The sequence below is a fragment of the Vanacampus margaritifer genome, chromosome 13 (assembly GCF_051991255.1).
Source record: "Vanacampus margaritifer isolate UIUO_Vmar chromosome 13, RoL_Vmar_1.0, whole genome shotgun sequence".
Classification (NCBI taxonomy): Eukaryota; Metazoa; Chordata; class Actinopteri; order Syngnathiformes; family Syngnathidae; genus Vanacampus; species Vanacampus margaritifer.
Window position 1 is genome coordinate 22,252,490 of NC_135444.1, and position 25,269 is coordinate 22,277,758.

General features: G+C 40.4%; 2 protein-coding genes across 3 annotated transcripts; one reads left to right on the forward strand and one right to left on the reverse strand.

The window, feature by feature from the left end:
- Positions 1-165: 165 nt before the first annotated feature.
- cyfip1 (cytoplasmic FMR1 interacting protein 1) lies at positions 166-24,471 on the reverse strand. Of its 2 annotated transcripts, XM_077583247.1 has the most exons (31): positions 24,208-24,468; positions 20,327-20,444; positions 19,442-19,531; positions 17,885-17,962; positions 17,718-17,819; positions 17,390-17,571; positions 16,204-16,300; positions 15,809-15,937; positions 15,609-15,713; positions 15,264-15,355; positions 15,037-15,154; positions 14,672-14,794; positions 14,390-14,515; positions 12,728-12,894; positions 12,433-12,580; positions 12,191-12,344; positions 10,808-10,964; positions 10,575-10,671; positions 10,402-10,478; positions 9,556-9,664; positions 9,312-9,431; positions 9,003-9,202; positions 8,850-8,937; positions 4,662-4,805; positions 4,482-4,572; positions 3,643-3,773; positions 3,358-3,430; positions 3,189-3,283; positions 2,185-2,423; positions 1,269-1,416; positions 166-638 (listed from the first exon to the last, which is right to left on the reverse strand). In XM_077583247.1, the coding sequence occupies exons 2-31, from the start codon at positions 20,441-20,443 to the stop codon at positions 474-476; spliced, it is 3,762 nt and encodes a 1,253-aa protein (XP_077439373.1). In that variant the 5' UTR covers position 20,444; positions 24,208-24,468; the 3' UTR covers positions 166-473. The 2 variants fall into 2 exon arrangements, 1 of the variants encoding a protein (XP_077439373.1); XR_013296355.1 differs by lacking the exons at positions 166-638; positions 1,269-1,416; positions 2,185-2,423 and having other exon boundaries at positions 3,210-3,283; positions 4,662-4,854; positions 24,208-24,471.
- On the forward strand, positions 5,441-8,387 carry fndc9 (fibronectin type III domain containing 9). The gene is made up of 2 exons (XM_077583253.1): positions 5,441-5,799; positions 7,625-8,387. The coding sequence occupies exon 2, from the start codon at positions 7,680-7,682 to the stop codon at positions 8,271-8,273; it is 594 nt and encodes a 197-aa protein (XP_077439379.1). The 5' UTR covers positions 5,441-5,799; positions 7,625-7,679; the 3' UTR covers positions 8,274-8,387.
- Positions 24,472-25,269: the final 798 nt, after the last annotated feature.

Consider the following 25,269-nt stretch of genomic DNA (forward strand, 5'->3'; position numbering starts at 1 on the left):
AGATGAGTAGGAATTTGAATAGCACCCCCAAGGTGGGTCAATTTGACCCGCAGCATAGACAGGAGGGTTAAAGCCCATTTTCATGCACTGGAATTCTCATTTATATTCGATACTTGAAAGTAACCTTTTGTTGTTTTGAATTGCTTAAAAAAAAAAATGCAGCTCTGCAGATGAACCAACAGATTTGTTACATATTTATTGAAATAATAAAAGGATGATTAAAAGTCAAGGCACAGTCAATAGAAATGCGTTGGCATGCAAAATATGAAAAAGTTCACCTCACTCCTAACATTCCATCATTACCACCACCACATCTTTTAAATATTAATCTCTTAACAATATCGAGAAGTATAAAACAAATCTATTTTCCGATAAGGCACGTGTGAATACAAAAACTTTATTGTGGGAATAAAACTCGCAAAGTCAAAAAAGAGAAAGAAAAAGAAGGAATATTTGTAGTATTTTTTTTGCACTCAGCTGCTGGCCAGCGATTGGTGAATGGGCGGCTGGAAGCAGCGCACGTGCTCCACCGGCATGTTCTCGCCGTCGCCCGACTTGAGGTACTTGTTCAGGATGGCGAAGATCTCGTTGTTGAGCACCTGGAACTTGTGGATGCGGTCCACCATTTTCTTCAGCGGCTGGCAAAGCACAAACGGACACACAATGGATTCAAAAGTGAGACAATAATTATTATTAAAGTCATTACTGTTAGTAATTCAAAAATATTTGTATTTATACATAAAATAATGTATTTGTTATGTTAGAGCATACAGAAGTCTTTGAAGCAGCCTCAACTGCAAAGAAGGATTGAAGAAATGGTAGTTACTACACAAACGGCCAGCAGGTGGCAGCAGAGCAAACGAGATCAACCAGGGGCCATGTTTATAAAAAAACAAAGCTCATTACTCACATTTCTAAATAGATTTGTGAATAATGATGAAACTTAACTATATTGCAATGCTAATTTTCTAGTGAGCTCCACCTTACATCGATTTTATGTATTCAAAGTGTAGTTTTCAGCCATAGGAAAATAAATACAAATAAAATAATAATAATTGCTACAAAATGGAAACAGACAGAAATATACTTTTTTTTTTCCTGATGAAAGAAGAGACTCATTTTTCTTTTGGTAGGTTCCATGTTTTTTATAGCAATATAACAATATTCTGTGGGCCTTGCAAAATCAGTCCAAATCCAGTAAAACAGCCGGGAGCAAAGGGGGTTGCTTCAGTCAAAATGGCTGCCGTGCCTCGGCGTACGGTACTCACTACGCTCTTGATGACCTCGTCCTTGCCGTCGTGCTTCTGCACCTTGAGCAGGTGGTAACTGAAATCCAGGATGTCGAAGCGTCTCTGCTGGCCCAGCAGACTGATGATCATGCAGCCGGCCCAGTGGAGACCGTCGCCGAAGCACTGCCTGAAAAACCAGATCGGAACCACGCCGCCATCAGAGGTGGCAAACGCACACAGATATGAAAATAATCTGTATTGTAACGTTTGTGTACATGCACGTGCCGGATGACATGATGTCATGTTTTGAATAGCATTCAAGCTACCAGACCTTTTTTTAAAATGTCTTTTTCATCCATGCTCATTTTCAGTAGCCCATCGATGGTGTTTCCCGTTGCATGTTAGCATTACGCTAGGCAGACTTTTGTAAACATAGGGTTTGTCTTAACATTTTGTTTTAATCTATGCTAATTTTGTTAGTCTTAAAACATCTGATTTATGTTTCTATCCGGTTGGGCGGAACATTTTGGTGTGAAATTGGTAAAGTAGCAGTTATTTGAAGGTTTATAATTACTGTCACATCTACAAAAAAAATTTGTTAGCCTGTCTATAGCATTACACATTAGCTTTAAGCTAGCGGTGCACATTTTGGTGTTTAAAGCTGCTCTCTTTAACAATTTGGCCACAAATGTGACCATTTATGACTGAAACATCTTCTAATTAGTAGATTAACACCTTAGCTGTTTACAATGGGTACTCCTGCAAGCCTCTGGCCAATAGTTTAGAATTTCCTGCCCTCTGTCTGCAGATTTAACATCATGAGCGCCCCTGTGTATGTGAAGTAGGGAAAATGCAGTTTCATTTTTCGGCCACAGGTGGCAGTAGCGATTCGAAAATGCAATTTTCTGCATCCAGTAGCTTTGAAATAAACGCAAAACGTCCCGGCGGCACTCACTCGACGGTGAACTCGTGCGCGCCGACGGGGATGCAGTAGACAAACTGCATGGCGCTCCACAGGCGGTGGAACTCCACGCACTCGTCCACGTGCATGACGCCGTTGCTGGGCAGCGGGCCGCGCCAGATGGGGTCGTCCAGGAAGCCGCGCACGCGCGCCAGGATCACCTCGAACATGGACAGGCCGCAGCAGAGCCGCTCTTTGGTCAGCAGGTCGCCCTCGCGAGCGATGGCAATTTGCTACGGTCAGGGGGAACAACACATTCTTCAAAACCATCACATCTATTTTAACCCATTCCCACGCTTATTTGGAACTTCTTTTTTTTTTACCCCACCCCCGGCAATTTTTTTATTAATCCAGTTTTTCACTTTTTTATTTGACCCAATCGCTCGATAATTTGTATTTTTGTATCCAATCACCTTCTTACTTGCGTTTTTCTTTTTTTTCATTTACCCGATCCCTTGCTTGTTTACAAAGGCGTATTAGGGCCACATATAAATATATATTTTTTTAGAGGGTGGGGTTATATTCTGAGGAAAAAAGTTGCTACTTTTCCTACCATTTCGTCCTGGCAGTATGGACCAAAACTGCCAAAATTACAAATAAATAAATGACTAAAAGTGAAAATAAAAACGGATATATATAATTGTAAATAAGATAATTTAAAAATGAAATTTATTTATATATGTATATAAAAAAAATATATTTCCATTTATATATATATATATATATATATTTTTTTTAATTAAATTTTTGAATTAATTAATTAAAGTAATTAATTACCGTTTTTAATATTCACTTTTAGTCATTTATTTATTTATTTAGAATTTTGGCAGTTTTGGTCCTCCCTCCATAACTATTCACAATTTTTCCCAATTCCCGGGTCAGGCTTGAAAGCGTATAACATATTTTGTCCATTTCTTGCAATCATTCCCATGTCAAGTTTGTACTTTGGCAAGCCGACCCACAACGCACACGAGTTGGCTGGCGTCCTAACGGCGTACCTGCGGCGTGCCGAGACGCTCGATGAGAGGAACCATGTGCAGCGCCGTGTATTTGGCCTCCAGACGCTTCATTTTGGCGTCCAGGCGCTCGCCCTCTGTCGACGCACACCACATTTTTTATTATTATTTTTCAAATCATGATATGAATTTAACAATGGTTGCTATTTACCTTTGATGTGGACTCTGGGCAGAATGTTCTGGAACGGCGCCGCATGCAGCAGATCACAAACTTCCTCCTGCGACTGGCCAAAAACATGACACAAATCAAAAACATGCGTTCGTTTACCCTCTAGGCTCTTTCTTTTTTTTTTTTTTTTTAAAGCAGCTGTTCAATCAATGCAGCACATTTTTTTTTAAAACCCCTGATTGGTAAAACCAGTTTCTGAAAAAGGTGTGAAAATATAGTGGTTCAAGTGTGTGCCGTTAAATGGCGAGGGCGAGGGCGTGGCCGTACCAGACTCTGCTCGCTGAGTAGGCAGAAGAGGAGGGCGTTGCCCACCTCACGCAGGTTCTGGAAGCAAACCGTCTTCAGCTCGGCGTACTCGACGATGTCCTTCAGCTGGTGGTGGAAGAACTCCAGGATTCCTGAAGGGGAATTATTTTTATTTTTTTTTTTTAAATTGACAGGACTCTGAGGTCATTAGGGTCCGCCATGTTGATTCCACTATCCAATTAACTCATTCACTGCCATCGACGGCTATAAGCGTCAAAAATTCATTTGAACTATTTCTATTAGTTTCACATTTTTCCCACTTTTTGTTAACGAGTATGAATACCTAGAATTTTTTGTTATTGTTTTAGAACAGATATAACATTTGTGATTAATCGTGAGTTAACTAGAGCAGTCATGCAATTAATTACGATTAAAAATTGTAAAAAAATCTTTTCTTTAAAAAAATAAAGAAAAGATTATAAAAAAATTAGGGGCATCAGGTGATTAAAATTTGTAATCATAATTAATCGCATGACTTCACTAGTTAACGCATGATTAATCACAAATTTTATATCGGTTCTAAATGTACAAAAAAAATTCTAGGCTTTCATACTCTTGTTGACAAAAATAGAAAAAAATGTTAAATTAATAGAAATCGTTCAAATTAATTTTTGCCGTCTATTGCTTGAGTTAATTAGCCAATTAATTAAAAATATGTATATTGAAAAAAAAACATTTATTTTATTTTTTTTCATATTCCTTTGGTCACCATTATAATTTATTTAATGCATGCAAAAACTCCACTTCTTTCTATGCAAAGTAGGCCTAAAACATGATGCAAATGAGGAGCGCACACAAACCTGGCGAGCCGTACTCGTGCCGAGGAAGCCGGCAGATCTTGGGCATCACCTCCATCAGGGTCTTCACGTACTGCATGATGGTGCCCTGGAGCTGCAGAAGCCAGCCGGCGGACACTTCATTAGGTACACCCGCGCCATCCCTACGTCTCGCCATCGGCACAAGAGTGGGGGGGGACTCACCAGGCTCTTCACCACCTTCAGCAGCTCCTCCATCACCACGGCGATGCCCTGGTAGCCCAGCAGCCGGCACATGCCCTTGATGTGCGGCGGGCCCACAAAGTTGCGGTAGCAGCTGAAGATGCTGCTGTACGTCAAGTTCAGCGTCTGCCGTCACAGGAAGTTGGGGGGGGGAAAAAAGCATAGCGTTTGCCTGCTGCAAATAGTGAAAAGGGGATTTATATTGGATATGCATACGTAGGGCTGCTCGATTATGAAGAAAATATTCATCACAATTATTTTGGTAATAATATAAATCACGATTAGGAAGATCATTTATTTTTTGGTACAAAAAAAGAAAATGTTTAAATGTTTTAAAAAAAAAATATATATATATATATATATATTTTATTTATTTATTTATTTTTATTTTTTTTAAAGACAATAATTATGCAAGTTCCTTTTGACTAAAACAAAATTAAATGAGTTATTTTAAAGTTTAAAAAAGTTGCAAATGTAAACAACTCAAAACAAGTATTAATAATCTTTTTTGTAATTGTGTAATAATCGAAAATGTAATAGAATTTTGATTAATTGCACAGGAATCAAATATAGGAATAATTAATAATATTAGAGCGCAAACTTATCTAACTAGCTTCTAACAAGGAGCTGATGGGCAAAATTTGCACATATTTGATCCATGACAATTTCCAAGGATGTCGACTTTTCTGCCTTTCTGTGACTCTTCCAGACAACCCTCTAAACAACCGGCTAAACTCCCCTAAACTCAATGTATATTCAAAATAAAAACCATGGATATGACCGCAAAGTTTTTTTGCTATTCATATTTCAGTACAAAAAAAAAATGAAGTCCTTTTACGCACGTCAGCAACCTTTTAGGAATGATCTTCTTGAAAATCCTTGAAATATTCCATGGAAATCAGCTCAATTTTTTGGGACAGGATGGTTGCTTTTAATTCGATATCATAATAATGTTAGGGAATTGGGATTGTTCTCTTTTCATTTAGCCCCAGTCCACTCCCACCGCGGCTATTAAAAAAAAAAAAAAAAAAACAAGGACGCGCTGATCTGCGCTGCATGTCGACAGCGTCGTCCCAGATGTGACGGGAATAGACGCGGGATAATCTGAGAGTCGGCAGAGGTAAGTCTCCCGTGTTTTGCTGTCATTTCTTGCTGAAAACACTAAATGTGTTTTTCTACGTGGAAGTGCTTGTTTAGTTTTTTTTTTTTGTTGCTATGGGTTACAGCGGCTAGTTTGACATTGTACAAGGAACATTTTTATTGAGTGTTTTTATTGACAGTGATTCTCAAAGTACTAGTGGTGCTCATGCTCCCTCTAGTGGTATGCAAAAGAATCACTTCCTAAATACAGTTCAGCTTGACTGTTTTGTTTTTTTGTCCAATAAAAAGCCACCAATGTTACAGACGTTTCACAATAATAAATGTTTTAAGAATAAAACCCAAGTGTAACTCTTGATTACGATAGTTGTGCTTGCAGTATTTTTTTTTAAGGTGGTACGTCATGTAAAAGCCTTTGGAAAGCGTTGCTGCAGAGCAATCATTGGCATATTCTAAAAAGAGTCAAATGGTTGTCGGTGACTCAACGACCTCTAGGCAAGTCATTGGGCACGATTATGTAATTTAATCCCAGCAGTGACCAGGGTTTATTCCAGACAATCCTCTGCACAGAATGCTTATTATCCCGGCATTGTTGCATCCCGTTCCCTAATCCCGATGCGGGATCGCGTGGAGTTATTGACATTTGTGATTAATTGCAAAACGATGCATGGTGGGTTATTCTTTGCTTTGACTTCTTAAGGAGAAATGTGGTTTCATTCTTTACATTTTATTTTATGTCATTACAGTATATTTTTACCACGGAGGGCTTTTTTCTTAAATTATAAATAGGGGTGCCAGTCGTTTGATTTTCTTCATCGTAATTAATCGCATGACTTCAATAGTTAACTCACGATTAATCGCAAATTTGCTGCATCTTTTAGTCATTGATGCAGTAGTTTCATAATAATTCATAAAATTGAGTTAAAATTAAAAAGATGTACTGTAAAAAAAAAACAACATCATATAGATTTTGTTGGTCATTTGTAAGTGTGACAGCTCAGTGCATTTTTCTTTTCATATTAACTCTTTGACTGCCAAAAACGTTAAATAATGTTTCGTAAAATCCTATGGAGGAGTGCCAAAGACGTTAAAAGACGTTTTTTTTTTTTTTTTCAAAACAGGTGAAACTAACCATTTTCTATTGTTGATTACTCAAAAACGGAATAAGGTAGAAACAAACTTTTTTTTTTATGATGGAGGATGAGAGTCCAATCTTGTTTTGGCAGTATGTGTGTTTCCATAGTCCAAACACATAATTTTCTATGGACCTTGAAAGATCAGTCAAAATGCTTAAAATCGGCTGGCACCCACGGCATCCCTTTTCTGAAAACGTCTGGCAGTCAAAGAGTTAAAAGCTATCAAATCTTGAACATGAAGTAACTTGTGAAATCCTGCTCATTTTTAAAATTGTAAAATACAACTTGACCCCAGTCTTCAAAAGTATATGCATTATTATGAAATTGATTACGTGGACAGACATGACTGCTGTATTGCCACTAGAATTCCCCCAGTACTGTACAAGCTTTCCAAATAAGGGGTGGTTATTAATCGCGCGTTAAAAAAAAATGAGTGGCGTTAAATGACCTTTAAATTAACTCAAAATGAATGCACTCATTTTGACACTCCAAATTATTTAATACAGATTTTAAAAAATCTTGCTATTTTTATTTTTTAGGAGGCTGGATCGGATTAACGGCATTTCCTTTCGTTGCAATAGTTAAAGATGATTTTCTATACAAGTTTAGAGTTCCACGTGAGGTCATCGAATGAATGAAACTTGTATCTCAAGGCACCGCAACAGTTTTCCACGAGAGTTTTGAGGACGACTGCCCTCCTCTCGTTCCCAGGTGCGTTTTACGCCGTCGCACGCTGGAATCACAAGACGAAGGCTTTCCCCCCCTCATGCCGATCGCCGTCTACAACGTGTCGGCGACCTCCGCCAGGGTGAGCTGGCCCCCGTCGGCCGGCTGCCTGGACACCTTCTACAGCGTCATGTACAGCCCCAACTGGAACAGCCTGCTGGTGGCCTTCAAGCGCAAGAGCTTCATGCACGAGGAGCGCATCCCCGTCAGCCAGAGCGCCGCCCACCTGGCCAACCTGCTGCCGCAGACCCCCTATTTACTGTGCGTCACATGCCAGGCCGCCAACCCGGTGCGGGAGCAGTGCCAGGTGTTCGGCACCCTGAGCGACGGCGGCGAGGGGCAGGACCGCGCCGGCTGGGAGCTGGCCACGGGGGCGTGGCTGACCTGCTGCCTTCTGCTGCTGGTCATCGCCGGCGTCCTGCTGTGGGGGTGCCTGCACGGCGGTTGCGCGGCTCGGGCGGGCGGGAGAAAAGGATGCTCGGTGGTGACCGACGCGGTCCGGTCCGGCGCGTCCTCGTCCGGGCGGCTGTACACGCCCAGGGGCAGCTGCGACAACGGCGGCCAACGCGGCGGCCAGCGCGGCCTCCACGAGCTCAGGACGCTGGCTCGGCTGTCTGGGAGCGAGCCAGCTTGAGGCAATTGGATTGAGGTCATCGCCATATTGTGCGGCCCAGACGGAATTATGTTGTGCTGTATTATGGATTATTATGGAATCCTATGTGTCAGGAAATAAAATGTACCCACTTCAAATTGACTGCTTAATTCATTCTTTTAATCTGCCGTCCCTTAATCCTAGGAAGTAAAGTGGGGCATCTGTGGATGAGAGTGCGGGTTGGATTCCCGAGTCTGGCATCCCTACTACTGTATTACCTCAAATACAGACACGGCTCTAACCTATTGCCTATTTTTCAAGATTTTTGTCAGTTTTGTATCAGCTCAAGTTTTTGGGACCAGATGGTTGCTTTTAATTCGATCTCATAATAATGTTTGGGAATTGGGATTGTTCTCTTTTCATTTAGCCCGCGTCCACTCCCACCGCGGCTAAAAAAAAAACACAAAACAAAACAAAAAAACAAGGACGCGCTGATTTGCGCTGCATGTCGACAGCATCGTCCCAGATGTGACGGGAATAGACGCGGGAATTCCTTCCCCACCAATGTTTATATTTTTTGTGAAACTTGTTCGTATACAGGTGTAAAGTGCCACTGACCTTGGACCCATACAGATACTGGGGTTGAGCGTTGGGCGGCTTGTCCCTCTGAAACTCCTGAGAGAAAGGCAGGACGGTGCGCACGAACCTGAGCACAAAAAAAGACAAAAAATAATCAGAGGTCAATCCAGACCGTTCCGATGCGCCCGTTACCTGTTGGTGGAGCCGTTGTAGCAGTAGTTGGGCAGGAAGTCATAGTTGAGCTCCCAGAAGACGTGCAGCGTGATGCGGCCGTACGGCGCCGACACGTTGTGGTTGGCCTCGCGGAACATGGCGTCAAATCGATCCAGCGTCAAAAACTTGCAGAGGAGCTTGTGCGTCAGGCGGTTGATCTCGAGGAGTCCCTCCAGTTCCTGCAAGACACAAGATTAGGATCCTTGGAGTTTCAAGTTGAAGTACTTTTAAGTTCATTGTTAGTTCAATGTTTAACATTGTGTCCACAAATCGAGCACATTTCCCTACCACGATGGAAGTGAGGTCCTCGCTCTCAAAGCGGTTGATGGCCAACTCCAGCGACTTGTACAATGCGGCCGAGACCCTCTGAGTGATGAGCCTGTTCAGGTCGATGGAGCGGCCGAGGAGCTGCGGCACGCAGACATGTTAGTTGCATGGAAAGAGCGCCCGAGATTGTTTCCGGACGCTTGTGAGCAACAGGCGCTGATGGTGAAAAGGTCTACAAAGTGCAGCGAGTGCAAGAAAACGATACCTGCACGTGGCGCTGCTTCAACAGCGTCTCGTAGCGGTTGGACGCCGGCCAGGGAATGTTGGCGCCCTGGTTCTTACAGTCAGCCCGCAAACGTTTGTCCAGCAGCAGACTAAAAGGAATTACAGACTTTTTAATAACACTTATTAACTCGTTTGCTCCAAAAAAATAATAATAAATACGTTCCATTTTAAAATTTACCATGGTCCCAAAAACATATTTATACGTTGTTTTTAACAGAAGACTTTGATGCAGCCTCTGAACTGAAGAGAACGCTTGAAGCAATGGTCGTTATTACAAAACGGCCAGGAGGTGGCAGCAGAGTATAAGAGATTAACCAGGGCCATGTTGCAAAAAGCTCATTTCCCCACTGTTTTAAACAGATTGGTGAATAATGATGACATTTAGCTATCATCTAATGCTAATTGCTGCAAAATGGAAACAGATACAAATGTGCTTTTTTTTCTTGATGAAAGAAGAGACTCTACTCTTTCTTTGGGTATGTTGCATGTTTTTATAGCAGTAGAACACAATATTCGGTGGGCCCTGCGAGATCAGTCAAAATCCAATAAAACAGCCGGTGGAGCGAAGGGGGTTGCTTCAGTGAAAATCACTGCGAGTGAATGCGTTAATAGATCTCAAACCGATAACACTGCTGCAAAGGTTTGGCATCAGGAGTGACTTTTGGCATTGTATTGAAAACGATTCCACTGAAAAACTGCCCAAAAAAATAAAATAAAATAAAATACTTGCCTAGAATTTTAATTTGTTCTGTGACCACCGCATAACTCAGTTTACCTGTTTCTCAAATCAATTGATTAATCCACTGAATAAACATCTATTAATTACCTTCCAGCAAGGATCTTGTAGTAAGCAAATATCTGATCGGCAAGCTTGTAGACAAACTGATCGAAGCACAAGTTCACCTAAAAAATGAAGGAAGGACAAAAGAAATTAGTAACGGCTTATTCCCGTTTTCGTTTTGGTTAACCACAAATCGACACAATGAGGACATGCATCACCTCGGCCTCGATTTCGTCATAGAGGAACTGCTTTTTGAACTTGGTCAGGGCGTAGTGGGCGCTGTCGTTGTACAAATCCAGAGGATACAGCACGTACCTGAAACAGAATGACCTTTAGCATCATGTCGTGTGTTTCAAAAGTCTTCCCACAATGAATGCATCATTTTTTAAACTGTATAAAGCTTTAAGACCAAGCCAAAAAAAAATACAAAATAGATAGGATGGGAGCTCACTCCATCATGGAGGATTCCTTGGTATCCAGAATATGATCTGTGAGGATCCAGGGCATGGACATCTCAATTGGGAACTGGATCCTGCGGCCCATGGTGAGCTCCAGGAAGAACTCCCTGAACCAAAGCTGGGAGAGGTCGCAACAGTGCTGCAAGGTTTCTGCAGAGAAATGGACGGAGACGGACCAGGTCACATCTTCAAATTACGGCTGGAGAGAAAAACTAAAATCATCAGTCGTGTTATTTAGCTTGTTTAACTCATTCACTGCCATTGACGGCTATAAACGTCAAAAAGTCATTTGAACTATTTCTATTAGTTAAAAAAAAAAATCCCGCTTTTGTTAACAAGAGTAGGAAAACCTAGATTTTTTTTTAATTTAGAACAGATATAAAATTTGTGATTAATCGTGAGTTAACTAGTGAAGTCATGCGATTAATTACAATTAAAACATTTAATTGCCTGTCGCCCCAAATTTTTAATAATCTTTTCTCTTTTTTTAAAAAATTCATTCACTGCCATTGACGGCTATAAAAGTCAAAAAGTCATTTGAACTATTTGTATTAGTTTAAAAAAAATTCCCGCTTTTGTTAACAAGAGTAGGAAAACCTAGATTTTTTTTTAATTTAGAACAGATATAAAATTTGTGATTAATCGTGAGTTAACTAGTGAAGTCATGCGATTAATTACAATTAAAATATTAAATTGCCTGTCGCCCCAAATTTTTAATAATCTTTTCTCTTTTTTTAAAAAATTCATTCACTGCCATTGACGGCTATAAACGTCAAAAAGTCATTTGAACTATTTGTATTAGTTTAAAAAAAATTCCCGCTTTTGTTAACAAGAGTAGGAAAACCTAGATTTTTTTTAAATTTAGAACAGATATAAAATTTGTGATTAATCGTGAGTTAACTAGTGAAGTCATGCGATTAATTACAATTAAAACATTTAATTGCCTGTCGCCCCAAATTTTTAATAATCTTTTCTCTTTTTTTAAAAAATTCATTCACTGCCATTGACGGCTATAAACGTCAAAAATTTATTTGAACTATTTCTATTAGTTTAACATTTTTTTCCGCCTTTGTTAACGAGAGTAGGAAAACCTAGATTTTTTTTATTGTACATTTAGAACAGATATAAAATTTGTGATTAATCGTGAGTTAACTAGTGAAGTCACGCGATTAATTACAATAAAAAATAAAAAAATTCCTGTGGCCCCTAATTTTTAATAATTGTTGTTTTCTTTTATGAATTCATGGCAGTGAATGAGTTAATCAAATGACATACAATAAAAAAAAGCGTGTTGACTAGAGGTGGTCTCTTCCCACCCAAATTAAGGTGTGACATCACGATGAAAATGTCTACGGTGGTGACATGCGGAGACTCACCACTGAAGTTAAGCAGGTGGGTGTAGAAGAAGGACTCGCGGTGAAACCTCTCGATATCCAAAATGGTGGGGCCCTCCAGACTGCTGCGCAGGGTCTTCTTGGAGCCGCTTTTGTCGGCGATGAGGGACTCCAGCATGGTCCTCACCATGTAGAGCTTCAAGGGGAGGAAAGCGGACGGTGAACACGATTGTTTAGACCACAAGGCACAATCATTGTGAGCGGATGTGGACGCGTCACCGAACCTGAGTGCTGGAGGGTCCCACGGCGCGTCGGGGGACCTTGATGTCGAATCCGCCCTTGGGGTCCTTTTCCCCGCGAAGGGCCGGGTCGTTGTACGGCTCGCGGCCCGCCTCCCAGTCGCACACAGTCTTCCGGATGGCCTGGAGGACACTAAGGAGGAGGAGGAGGAGGAGGAAAAATGGCAGGAAAAGCCCGCAAGAACAGCTCAACTTTATTTGTGGTTTAATGGTGGCGGGTGCGTGCTGGCGTGTTCTTCTCGAGAAAAGATTTGTACAATTGCTTGTGTATGTGTTGCACCTCTGGATGACGTTCTTCTTCTTCTTGATGGCCTGGCGGAGCGGGTCGCGCAGCGTCACCTGCGAGAAGTCCTGCAGGGCCGAGTAGATGGTGTGGCGGATGGCGTGGTTGAACACGCTCTCCATGCGGCCCATCAGCACCTGCAGTCCCTTAATCATGGCCATCACCTGCAAATGTCCAATGCCAACATTCCGTGTTTGTCAACAATGCGTGCCGGAGTACTTCCGAGCAGGGGTGTAACGATATCCAAACATAACGATATGATGAATATCGCGATATGAACTTCATGATACAATAATTATCACGATATTGTAGGGAGGCTCATGCTATTGTTAAAAAAAAAAAAAAAAGAAGAAGCTTGTATTAGGGGAAAAAAGCATAATGTGTTTTTGTACATAAATTATCGCGATTATTTTATCCGCCATTTTGAAATTTAGTCTCAGTTGAAGTCCAGTTTTAATCACGCTTGTTAATTTTTTATCATAATCAACCTCATCCCGTTTTTATTTAGTCCATTTTTAGTCGACTATAAATCCAGTATTTTAGTCCAAGGGAACATAATTGTATTGGTCTATTTTTAGTTTCAGTCAGGACAATCATTATATTATACTCCTGTATATTTTTTTTGTCAGCAGATAATATTGAACATTTTGGCTCTAAAACGATTTCATATAAAATTTTCTCTCATCTTTTTGATGAAAAACAACTTGGCACACCGTTACAGTATATCAACAAGTGGCTACTATGACTCCATGCTATGAGCTAGAAAATTAGCCAGCATTAGTTAGCGGACGGATTAAGATTATTGTTAGAACGTTTTCGCCGTTGGATTAATGCTACGTTATAACTATAATTTACTTATTTTTATTTTATTTTTAACCTTTCACCATGAATCCACCTCCTGTCTGTCCCATGTGTTTGTGCATGTTGCACTCGCTAGCTGCAGATTTGAAAGGGGGCGTGTCACTGTGATAGATTAGCAGAGACAAGATTTTCATAAAAAAAAAATCATATAATATTTGTCTTGTTTGTTCGTGAACTAAAATGTCCACAGATTTTAGTCCAGTTTTTATTAAGTGAAGTACATTTTCATCTCGCCTTCATTAGTCGACGAAAACGCATACTGATTTAGTCCCAGTTATTGTTTATTAATGAGGGTTTTAGTCTAGTCTAATTTTAGACCGGTGAAAAATGTGTGTTGACAAAATTGTTTTTGTTTAGTTTACGTTGACGGAATTAACTAATAAATTACAGCAGTCTTGGAGAAATAGACGTGGTTATGCCATTGTCATCTGCCCCTATTGGCTCATCGGCGCAAAGTATTATGGTATGTAGTTCACAATCTTGTATTGTTGGCCAAAAGTAATGGGTTTGGGGGGGTTGAAAAATATTTGCTAAATTGACTGATTTATAGGAGTGCTAACTGCCACTTACCTGAACTGAAAATTGTGATAAAAACTGGAGTGCTTTGGTCGGGATGTCTTGGCGTAATTTAGCAAACATGACTAGCCTGTTAGCTAACTATCCATTTCCGCGTCAAAAGATCGCGTCGGCGCCATTTATCCAAGCAATAGACAAGTCGCTTAAGTGAGGTCGCATTTGTGACGTCATTGTGAAACGCGCCGTCATTTCAATGCAAAAGCAAGTGCGTGATTGGCCCACCTCAACCAGGGCAAACTTCTCCTCGGTGGTGTAGTTATATCGGGTGGCACGCTCGTATTCCTCAGCGTTGTCAGGGCACTCCTTGTTGGAGTACTTGTCTGTGGGATGGACCAGTTTCCAGGAGTACTGAGGAGAAAAGCATTGGTTCATCGTTCGCCCAACGCTATATTGCAGATCTTTTATGGGTTGTATATCCATAAAGTGATGTTAAACGATTGTTCACTGTATATGTATGTCAAGGACTACATTATTTTGGGTGTTTTTTTTTTTTTTTAGACTCACCACTTCCATGACGTGAGCACTCCACTGCGACAGGAGCTGCATGCCCTGCAGGGCCAAGTCAAAAAGCTTCCTGTACTCCATATCCGTCTTCTGGGCTTCCTGACGACCGGACCCGGTCACCACCTGGCGATCATTATGGTTCATTTTCATCAACTTTTGCACTTTCTGCAACTTAAAGACATTTGATTGTAAAACTAATTCACGTTGAAATAGCCCATAAAAAAACAATCACACGTTTCTGTCTACTCCTCAGAACTCTTCTCGCTAGCACAATTAATACATATTTAAATCCAAATGATGACTCTAACGAATCAGGTTGGGCCATTCCAACATACAAATAAACCTCTGCGGAATTCCATACCAACCTCGTTGTTGCTGTAGCGGGCCAGCTCGGAGATGAAGCGCATGTGATCCTCGCGGATCTGAATCATCTGCTCGCAGATGTTGTACTGAGGGCTGCTGGATATGGACGTGCACGTCCACCTGGAGGGACGGTCGCGCATGTCAGTTAGGAGGGAGACAAAACGGGATAAAATGGACCTCGTCTATGAGGTCAATGCAACAATTGCCAACGTGTGCGTTCTCGTCTCACCTGGATTTGTTCTCCTCAAAGTGAGCGCTTGTTTTGATGTACCGGGACAGCTCAATCTGCATGTCACCGAAAAGAGGAACCACCTGTAGTTGCTGCAAACGAGACATGTTTGAGTTTAGGTAGCGTAAATGCTAAGAACAAGCGCGATAAGTGGCGAGATATGATGGGAAATTTGCAGTATGTACAGGAACCGTACTTATTGGGTCTTTATACAATACAGTCCCATTTTCTTTTTATAAAAAATGTATTGTATTTTTGGGGGGCTGGAACAAATGAACCACATTTCAATTACTAGCTTGAAAAACTCCACCGCCGCTCAACACATGTATGCACTTCCATTCATACCTTGAAAAACTTATCAATCTTGGTCAGGTTAATCCTCTTCTTGGCATCCATCTTGTAGATGTTGCTGCTGTTTCCATCCATGAGATACAAGCCAAAGCCCATCACCTGGTTTGAAAGGCAGAGAGGCAAGTTGAGGAGGTTTCTTCATTTTCATAAACGGGAGCAAACGCTTTCCCGCCGAGCTGGCCGCAATGACGCACTTTGAGCAGCATGTGCTTCTCGCCGGGGGTCAGGTACATCTTGTTGTCGTAATACTCCACACACAGGTTGACGATGTCGGCCAGCAGCTCTTCGTAGCCGTTGATCACCTCCAGCTGCTGCTGCAAAGACTGAGCGTGTGCAGAAAAATAGAGACTTTTTAAAGATTTCTTCATCGAAGACGTCTGTATACAGGTGGAAAATTATTTTCAAACTATTAATTACATAACACATTTTTAAAACAAAACAAAAAAATACTCAACGCATCTTAAAGAGTTACTTTAAAAAAATATATAATTCCTGCTTCCTTTGCATAATGGAAAGTTTACAGCATTGAATGTTGCTGTAATTTTACTTTTTTTTTTTTTTTTTAATCACTGCTCATCTGGAGGCCAACCTGAGTGATTTTGTTGTGGTTTGCCAGGAACATGGACAAGTTCTGGGATTCCTGAATGGATGCCGGCTCAGACATTTTCCGGAGAAACTGAGCAGCGCTGTAGGACAAAAAGGAAGAAGGTTTTCATCTCAAATCTAAATCTCACAGCATTTAATCTTCATCTTTTGTGTATGTGTAGTGTGGAGTGAATAGTTGCCAGATGCTGCCACCTAGTGTTTATTTAGCTGTTTTTCAGACTGATACAACATAGAAACATATTTGTCACACTTTTTTTTTTTTTTAAGTCATTAGCCAAGCAAACTTTAACAAATAACATTCCATAGAACTGACATTAAATAGTTAGAGTAAAGTTAATGTTTATTGCACTAGTACGTGAAGAACGTATCTCATTTTGATGCAAACCTTGAAAAAATGCAGTTGTATGCATTTTTTTAAACTTCAGTTAAAATGACATTTTTGTACATTTCGTTTTTTGTATTTTCTTTTTTATTACTTTTTAAAACAATGACTTAATTTATAAGTAAGGCTGCATATTAAAAAAAAATACTTCAAACAACACTACACATTTTTGCAATATTTAATTTTAGATTTTTTTTATAAAGTTGTACTTTTTTTAAAAAAAATGTATCAGTAACTAAATATTCAACTTTTTTTCAACAATGAATCAGTTTTGACATTTTCTTTAGTTGCAGCTTCACCTTTTGTTGAAAATAAAGTTGTTGTTTTTTTTTTAATATTCAGATAGACTGGAACAAAAAATCTCTAATTAATAACAAAATATTAATAATTAATATTGCTCTTTTAATAAAGTTTTTAGAGATTTTGTCATTGTTTCCTATATTTTGACAATTACCTTAATCGTGGTAAACAAAAAAGATGTTTTACTTTTTCATTAAAATGCTAATGTTTTCTAATAAAATACCAATATTTTGTAATATGAAATCAGTTTTTATATTTTTCTTAATTTAGATGTAGATCCAGATTTTTATTAAAAAAATTTAAACTTTTATTAATATCACAATATTCAATTCATTTTTAGGAGCAAATTCAGACCCTTTTAAAATATTTTGTTAATATACATTAATAAACTAATAATTTCGAACAGCATTTCATCTGTTTTGAAAATGTTTTTTTAAATGCCGGCTTTTATCATCTCCATAATATTTGAATCGTTGTTTGCTCTTACCGCTTGTAAGCCGAGTGGTCGTTCTTGACGCTGCACTTCATGTTCTTGAGCTCGTCGAGCACCGCAAACATGTTGATGAACTTCCCCAGCGTCAGCAGGTAGGCCTCCGACACAAAGTCCTTGCGCCGCTCGGTGTGACACAAGCGGCGCACCTCGCCGCAGAAGCGGTCGATGGCGGTGCGCTGGAAGAAGAAGTTGAAATGCACGATGTTGATGCCATTACAGTGAAACCCCGTTTATGACAACCGCAATACATTCAAATCCGCGATATCGCGAGGGTAGGTCATATAAGGAAAATTATTGAATATATTTTTTTTGTGTCACGTACCTGAAAGTACATGAAGTTCATCAGCTTGGTGACTTCCGGCTCCAGCACCTCCACCGTCTTCTCGTAAATCTCCACCCGGTTGGGCTGCTCGTTGCATTTCACCTGCGGCGGGAGCGGAACGACGAGTGAGTGAAGGCAACGCTGGGATTGCGACTTGTGGCGATTACCTGCGGAATTGCACGCGAGCAGCTCCTCCAGGTGTACAGCATGACTGCGTACTCCTGACCCTCCTCCAGCATCTCATTCTACGGCCACAAGTAAGCAAGCAAACAATTACAAAACGGAATTGGACACTTTATTAGGTACACCATTTTCCTTCATTTCCTTGACTGATGTTGCGCTTGATAGAAAGAATACAATATTACTGATGTTGCTGTTGTTGAAGTTGTCGCTATGTATACAATTTTATGCCCTTGATTATATAACATACTATCAAAATGAAGACGGCTCGTTGATACAGTTGAGTAAAGCATGTCCGCAGAGTTCAAAAAGCTTAAGGCATGCGTGAGTGAGTCATTTTCTCCCAGGAGGAAGCAGGGAGGAGGCGGGAGGAAGAGGAGAGCAAAGGGAGGCAATTGCTGCTTCCAAACAAAGTTCTGTTTGATTCCAAAACCCAGGAATTGTCCCCCTCCTGCCTCCTAATTGCGCACAAAGCCTTTTGTACCGCGCCAAAGATGCCTGGCGACATCCACTTGTCCTCAAAGACCACCGCAAAGCTCGTCTGTAATGTTTAGATTTAATTGAGGTCAAGTGGCAGAATTTTTCATAAATACAATGTGTCTCTTTTGTATATGCCAGTTTTGATGTCTTTAATGTAGGTGAATATCCACACCTAAAACAGATTTGCAATCATGTTCAATAATAGAATATCTGTCGCTTTTAATCTGCTGTCAAATGTTCATTAATTGAGTTTTACTATTATGAATATTAGAATATGAAAAAGATTGGCAATTTTCTTCAGATTTTCTTTAAAATAGGTCAAAATCGGTTGTTTTATTTTATTGTATTGTTTTTTTTTTTTACTTTTGTTCTTAACTCTTTGACTGCCAGACGTTTTCAGAAAAGGGATGCCAGCCGATTTTAAGCATTTTGACTGATCTTTCAAGGTCCATAGAAAATTATGTGTTTGGACTATGGAAACACACATACTACCAAATGAAAGATTGGACTTTCATCTTTCATCAGAAAAAAAAGTTTGTTTCTACCTTATTCCGTTTTTCAGTAATCAACAATAGAAAATGGTTAGTTTCACCTCTGTTTTGAAACAAACGTCTTTTAACGTCTTTGGCACTCCTCCATAGGATTTTACTAAACGTTATTTAACGTTTTTGGCAGTCAAAGAGTTAATATTAGTATGTTGCAATTTTAAGGTTGAAAATGTTACGTTTTTAAAAAATCTAGACTTTTTTGTTTATAATAAAATACTCTTTTGTGAATTGTTTTTAATTAAATAAAAAATGCTGACTTTTTTTTGTGTGCTTTTGTTCATAATAATCTGCCGTTTTTTGCCCTTACGCAAGAGACTCGCCTCCCAGCACACGGGCTAATCTCCCACTTTTAAGCTTTTGCGACATAGTGTTTTTTTAAACCTGTATTACGGTTTCAAAATGCAAAAAATGCCACAAAGCATTGCCGGTCCAATTTCAATCCTTCCTATGGCGGGGACACAATGGATGATTCCACTGGTTGGTATGGTTTGGTTCGAAAGCAGTGAGGTAGCGCACCATGCTGGAGTGGACGGTGGCCTGCTCGATGTATCTGGCGATGCCCGTGACGAAGGCGTTGCGGTCCTCAAAGTTGGTGTTGAAGTTGGGCTGCGAGAGGAAAGATAAGATAAGATAAGATAAGATTCACTGATTGTCACACCCACCTAAGTGGGGGGCGAAATTCGTTCTCCGCATTTGATCCATCCCCCGAGGGAGCGGTGAGCAGCAGCAGCAGCAGCCGCGCTCGGGAATCATATGGTGATCTAACCTCCCAATTCCAACCCTTATTGCTGAGTGTCAAGCAGAGCGGCAATGGGTCCCATTTTTATAGTCTTTGGTATGACCCGGCCGGGAATTGAACGCACGACCTCCCAGTCTCAGGGCGGACACTATACCACTATGCCACTGAGCTGACAGTTGACGTCGGTCAAACAATAAACACTACACATTTCCCAACAGTCTATTCTCTTTCATTTATAGCATTTCTCTTGGCTGCGCTGCTTCCAGTAGGGGAATATTGGATTTTTCGACCAATCAGATGTCGAGTTCTATGTTGCTATGCTGTGCTATCTAATCTGCCCAGGGCCTTCATAACAAACTATATTAGCAATGGGATGATGCCACAAAATGTCAACAAATGGTCACATGGTTCCTCTGACACCAAAATGCCACCCGATAACGCCAACGTGACCAACGTGGTGTGGGGGGGGGGGGGGGGGAGGGGGGGGGGGGGGGGGCGTTGTACTGCATTGCGTTTTTGTATGGTATTGATGGCTTCTATAATTATGACGTGACAGTGGAGGCTTTAACAGTTGGATTAAGTCACGTAACGTCCCCAATGACTGTCCGGGTACCAAATGAAACATGAGAAGCATAAAAAGGTAAGGCCCATTGGGCGCTGACCTGGTACATGATGGAGGAAGGCAGAGGTTCGATGCATGGCTGCTGGTCCGGCAGCGGCAGCTCCTCCAGAAGGTCCACGTTGGAGAGAGCATCCTCTAAGGTGACGGTGGACGCCATTCTGTCGGAAAAGAGACACACAAGTATGCACAGACGACAGAAATCAGATGTGTCGATCGTCAAAATCGGAGCAAACGAGAGTGTGAAGCGCGTTTAGAACAGCTTTGAGATTTGATTTCAATTTGACATTCCGTGAATTTTAATTAGCTCTTTGAGCGGGATTGTTAGTATTCGTTCTTGCACAAATAATTCATTTTAGTTGAGCTTTTATTACCAGCGGTAATTTTAGTTTTTTTTTTAAATTATCATTATTATGGGGTATTTGTGTGCAAGATGTTTTTTAAGTCACCCCCCCCCCCAACAATAGATGCCATTAAAAATATAATAACCAAGCAACCAAATGTTCCGAACGGCCGTAAAGGATAGCTGTGGCAAAACCGCACTGCACTTTTTATTTCATTTTTTCTTTTAATGATACAATAATCCTTTATTGCAGATGATTTTGCATACCCCAAAGCTATGGGGGACCCCAGTTTGAGAAACCACGGTGCAGCGCAACAAAACAAAATTGTGATTCATCAAATGGATGCTGCTGACTGCTTACTTTCCCCCCTGATAGCGGACAATCAGCGAGTCAAACAAAGCACGTCGGGCCCGGAAGGTCACAGGAGGACATCACACTTGGCTACGGATGAAACCGCAGTTTCATTCCTTTTATACCTACATGAAATGTGCATTATGCAGTATTAGGGCAAGGCCGTATAGCAAGAAACGAAATCTAGGCGTAATTAGGAACTATCGTGCAAACATAAGACATCCGAATGAAAAACAGGTTTGCGGAATCCCCGTGTATGCTAGCATAAGGACAAGCATAAATACTAGGGGTGGGAATCTTTGAATGTCTCACGATTCGATTCGCATTTTTGGGTCTGCGATTCGATTCAGAATTGATTTTGGATTAAGATTGCTTTTTGATTCAAAATGATTTGGTTGACAATTATTTTTGCCTCAATCGATAGATGTGCGAGGAACTGTAATGATCTACTCTAGTCTGACTCGCTAATGCTAATTAGCGCGCTACTCGCGGCACTTTTATTACTCAAAAGAACGGCTCCACGCTGAAAAAAAACTAACTTTTACTGGAATAACTTGATCGTGACTTTTTCCTTTTACTCTCTAATGTGGCTACAACTCAACAGTGTATTAGACCGCGTGGAACCACACTGCCCCTAAGTGGCCAAATCGGGTACAACATGAACAGCGCTCCAAATAAAGACACACACAGACAAAGGCAAGACATTATAAAATAATTGAAATAAAATCGATTTTGGGACATTTAAAATCGATTCTGAATCGTACTAAATGAGAATCGATTTTTTGGCACACCCCTAATAAATACGGATTGATGACATGGTGAACTTGCTAAAATTTTGTTCAAAACATCAGGTCATCACAACCAATACTTATGCTCGTACTTATGCTAGGATGCAGGGAAAGTCCGCTAACCTGTTTTCTGGGTTTGGTCATGTGACAACGGCAACACAATGCTGAGAGTAGTTTTCATTTTAATCAACAACAGAGGCAGCGTGGCTGTCCCCTGAATTGGATGAAATAATGAATTAAATCTGTTTAATTCTTATTCTGTAAATGTACTTTTAATCAGTATAACGTGTTTAACTAGTGAAAGCAACTATGATGTATTCTTGAAGGGAAAAAAAGAGCTGAGGTTTGGTTTTCCTTCAATGTTTCGCCAATCTTACTTGCAACCAGACTAGGAAGTGCAACTCAAAAGCACGGGATAGAAATAAACCACTTCTGCTCAGATATTTAAGCATTTCTTTCTATGTGCTTAAGTAACTATTCATCTTGATCTCATCCACACAGACCCCCCCCCCCCCCCCCCCAAAAAAAAACAACAATCTGCCATAGGTTGTAACCTTGGTTACACAAGACAGGAACACAGAATCAAAAAAAAGAAAAAAATTAATAAAAAGTGTGTGTGGGGGCAGCCTGAAAATGTCACCTCTGATAAAAGAGAGAGAGCTAAAAAAGTTTGACTCCTGCCACCACGGTAAGAGGCTTAGTACTTACTTACAGTGGCCTAAAGCGGGTGAAGTGGGCAGTGCAAGCAACACCCGCCATTTAATGCCTCCTCAAACTTCTTTATGACATCACAGTGACGCGTTCAAACGCAATCAACACAAGCTCGTGGTAGAACTGCAACTGATAGTAAACGGCGTCTCTGACTGTGGACAAACAAGGTTTTAAGTCACATTTTACACACACGAGAGCTGCATAATAAATCTAAACTAAAGAGAAAGGACAGTGCAGGCAGGGTGATAACATTTTACATTTAAGAGCTACTCGCCAGAGATGAACGTTCTATTTCCTGTTCTATGGTTATCGGCACTTCTCTAAAATGACAGCAGTGAATTACGGAACTTCCTAACAGTTGATGTTGGAAGGATTCTCACAGCTGAGAATGACCTCATTTAAAGCCCACCTGTTATACTGTGGGTCAAATTGACCCAGTATAGAGCTCACAAATCAGATGTTTTATATATACTGTATATGTCAAGAAGAAAGAAAGAAAATGTGTAAAAAATTTTTGCTAGTCCTGTTTTTTGTTATTATTGAATTTTTATTTTTTTTTAATTATATTTCATTAGCTTTTAATTGGCAAAGACCTAACATGACAAACCTGCAACAGGTCATTGTTGAAATATAATTTACTTAAAAAAATACCTTTTAAAAATGTAATATAAAACTTGGATACAACTTTTTCTGTTGCACTTGTTTTCTTTCCTTTTTATTGCATATAATTTTAACTACTATATTTTTAAAACTTTAAAAAAAAATAAATAAAACACGGGTCAGCAACCCGCAGCTCCAGAGCAGCATGTGGCTTTTTTTTTTTCACCATCACTAAATTTCAGATTTTTTGTCACCTTTTTTCCACCAAATTCAAGTTTGGTATCCACATTTGGCAGAACAAAATGAAACAATTCCTACCGATTCCGTACACTTTTTGTTTTGTTTCGTTTTATTTGTCACTACTCCATGACTGATTGTTATCCCATGTGCAGCGATGGCTGTTTTAAAGTGTTTTTCTAAATAAAGTTGAGTGATATTTATTAATATTTTTCCCCTGGGCTGGTAGGCAGGAACACACTTCCAAAAAAAAAAAAAATTGTATACTATATATATATATATATATATATATACACACACACACACACAAATGCAGCAGCCAAATTGTAGTTTAATTTTTTTTTTAAATATACAGTAGGCTATATTTCAAATATGACAAAAACTGGCTAAACCCTCAGTGCTCTTATTTTTTATTATTCACCCAAACGCACCACATTTGACAGTGAACAGGAGAGATACAGTTAAGTCCCGTGAACGCATCATTAACCACAGCTACACTTTGACGCCACATTTTCTGCCCTGTTCGAGAACAGGTGACCCAACGACCACCGTTGTGTGCATATTATTGTAGTTAAAACATAAATAAAACCCAACATGTCGCAAATTTCAATCAAATCATCCGTTTTGCCTTTGAAGTGAGAAAATGCCTGCCCCCAATACAGTATGTCGCTGCGGTGAGCCTACCGCGGCCTCACCACTCGAGCCACGAAGGGGAAAAAAAAGTTAATTTGATACATTTCAACGTGCTTCAAGAAGTAACAGCCTACGCAAATTGACATTTAACATAAGTTTGGTGATATTTTTGTGAGAAAACATTCAAACAGGCGCCGCAAGGGACGCCTACACCCAAAGTTTGCTAGCTTAACTCCGCCGTTCAATCTGTCCAAACTCACCCGCCGAGAGTTGGTGGTTAAGCTTCGGGAAACCAAGAGTCGACTAGGCCGACAAGAGCGCCATTCAGTCGGGCACGTCCTCGATTCCTCCCCGCGTCCTCCTTTTCCAACCAGGCTGGATGTCCAAGGTGGAGTTTTTCAAATGTATCGTCGGCCGTTCGAAGAGTCCTTCCAGGCTCGGTGTTATTACGATGGGGCGGAGCGCGGAGTTCCTGTCCAAGCTCAAACAAACTGGGAAATTCAACAGGAAGAGAAAATGAGAGAGAAGCAGGCGCACGCACGCGCGCGCACACGCAGAGCAGAGGCGTGCCTCGGCCTCCCCCAACCAACCAGGAAAGGTGAAGCCAAAGGAATGTACATTGGAGCCCCGCATACTAGCGGTTCGGCACTCGCGGGTTCACCTATTCACCGATTTTTTTCCCCCAATAGTGTCGTTTTTTATTATTTTTTTAGGTGGGATGGGTGGAAGCCAACCCCGTTTTTCGTGGAAAAACGCTTGTTGGTGGTAAATCCCGGCTAATTCAAGATTTATTTGCGGTAAAATAAATTAAATAAAACAAAACAATGCAATTGAATGGATTCTCAGGATTTGTGATTTTGCGGGCTGTATGTATTCATCGGGAATAATCAGGGTCTACTGTAAGAGACAATTTGTAATTTTGGTATTTTGCCAAGAAACACAAAATCGACACACGTGATTGGCTTTGGCGGGCCTGATCTGGCCCATGGGCCTTAAGTTTGACACCTGTGGCTTAAACGGTTCCTACAGCTAAAGGCAAGTTTGATTCAAGACTTTGTAATTCCATTTGATAATACATTTAACGTTAGTCTGAATTTTCACATGCAACTGTTGAAATGTGAATTACAGCCAGCATTCCAACTCCCAAAATCACTCTGCCTTGGTCAAATGACTGAATGATGAAATACAATTCATAAACATGCTTAACTCATTCACTGCCATAAATTCATTTTTAAAAAAAAAAGATAAAAAATCGTCAGGGGGCGTCAGGGGATTAATTTTTTTTATATACATATTTAATCGCATGACTTCACTAGTTAACT

What these genes read in the sequence shown, in the direction of transcription:
- fndc9 (XM_077583253.1), top strand. Translation starts at nt 7,680, where the DNA reads ATGCCGATCGCCGTCTACAACGTGTCGGCGACCTCCGCCAGGGTGAGC.
- cyfip1 (XM_077583247.1), bottom strand. Translation starts at nt 20,443, where the DNA reads ATGGCGTCCACCGTCACCTTAGAGGATGCTCTCTCCAACGTGGACCTT. An exon ending in TGAACTTCATGTACTTTCAG is followed by an intron (nt 17,572 to 17,717) that starts GTACGTGACACA and finishes TTCTTCTTCCAG; the next exon opens with CGCACCGCCATCGACCGCTT. An exon ending in AAGAAGAACGTCATCCAGAG is followed by an intron (nt 12,581 to 12,727) that starts GTGCAACACATA and finishes CCTCCTCCTTAG; the next exon opens with TGTCCTCCAGGCCATCCGGA.